The 1,689-nt window shown below is 28.6% G+C and overlaps 1 protein-coding gene across 1 annotated transcript in view; it reads left to right on the plus strand.

The window, feature by feature from the left end:
• The window catches only part of LOC106878772 (zinc finger protein OZF), a 7,785-nt gene extending 6,882 nt beyond the window's left edge, over positions 1 to 903 (plus strand). Inside the window, exon 4 of the mRNA XM_052977143.1 lies at positions 900 to 903. Coding sequence (XP_052833103.1) covers positions 900 to 903 — 4 coding nt within the window. The remainder of the gene's footprint in view (positions 1 to 899) is intronic.
• The last annotated feature ends 786 nt before the right edge of the window (positions 904 to 1,689 follow it).

Here is a 1,689-nt window from a genome sequence, read left to right on the forward strand (position 1 = left end):
AGAAAGACCCTTTCATTGTGAAATATGTGAGAAGTCCTTTATTACTAACACTCTTTTAAAAAAGCATAAACAGATGCATACTAGAGGGTAGCCTTTTAACCCTTTTATTATTCATATATCTAAAATAGGCTGAACTAAAAAAACAAACATATATAACCCTAAAAATCTGCCCAATCATTTCATATGGATACTCAACAGGAGAATTCTCAATCCAAGTCAAAACACAAAACACACCAACCAAAAACAAAACTGCCCTAAAAAAAATTATAACTTATTCCTATACATCTCTTAATATGTAAAAAAAAAAAAAAGGGACTCATTAGAAGCAAATCAAAGTATTGTCCGAAAATGACCTCAAAATTGTGCGACCCAACCTAGTTGCCGAGATTGTAAAAAAAAGTTGTTGAGTCCAAAACATAGTTTATTTGGTAGATAGATAATAAGCAGCTTTCTTTATTATAATACATGTGACTAATTTGGAGAAACATTACTTTCATTATTCACACATCATCACTCTCATAATGCAACACTTTGTAATTTTGGTTCAAATTGAAAGTGTGAAACTATTTTCATTTTCTAATGAAACCTTGTCGTTGTAGATAAGTGTATTTGAAATAACTATAGCTGGTTATTGAGATAATGTCGAAAATATGTAAATGAAAATAAACGTTATTTCACATGTGTAATTGATTTGATTGTTCTGGAAGGCGGTGACATGGCAGAGTCGTTAGCAGAAGTTTGATCTTTTTTTATTGTTTGAATATCATTGTTAGTGATAAAATTAGTTGTATTGTTTAATATAATATTATATGTAGTTTGATTTAGTTCCATTTGTGCTATATAATTCCTAAGTTTTGTATCTTTTATATATTTAATATGTTATTTTAATCCACTTGCAGCTAAAGCTTGATTATAATAGTTTGCATGATTATTGAATATTTCTTCATTATCGGTAAGATCTGTGATTCAAATAGATATACTGTTTACAATACTCTTAAGTAATGATTTATGATGGTTAGAATGAATGTTTATATGCTTAAGGTATTCATTAGTTTTGTGGAAAGGAGAATAAGTGGAGGTACTAAGGTCCAGAGTTACAGTTAAAAAATTTGCTTTACAGTAGCTTTCTTTGAAGGAAATAGATAAGCCAAAAGTTTTAAAGAAATTATGGAGTTCTTCCCTTATTTTTCCTATTTTTCTTTTTGAACGGCCATTATATATCAGGAGAGTACATCTCTATATAATCCTCCTTTGAGAGAAGGAAAATATTGTTTGGTCTTATGTAATAGATATAAGCCTACCGAGTCCGTGATTTGTGCAGAATCAGAAGATCTAATTGATTAATTGACTTTAAATATAACACATTAATTTACTCTATACTAAGTCAATGCACAACCATTTTTACATTTGCATAAAATATAATAATGATATCTTCTAGTTTTATTATCTCTATAACTATAAAAGCAACAGTTAATCACTTTTAATTTCTTACACTTATGGATTACACACTGAAGAGGAAATGAATTATGGGAATTCTATCTACAAGCAGCCATTATGGATTCTTACAACGGATTTTACCATGGATTTATTCTATTTTTTCAAAATTTTTAACTGAAGTTTATACCATCACAGATCTATACCAATAACCTTTTAAACAACACCTTTCTCATCCGATTTTAAATAGCATAT

This window comes from Octopus bimaculoides, chromosome 27, assembly GCF_001194135.2.
Source record: "Octopus bimaculoides isolate UCB-OBI-ISO-001 chromosome 27, ASM119413v2, whole genome shotgun sequence".
Classification (NCBI taxonomy): Eukaryota; Metazoa; Mollusca; class Cephalopoda; order Octopoda; family Octopodidae; genus Octopus; species Octopus bimaculoides.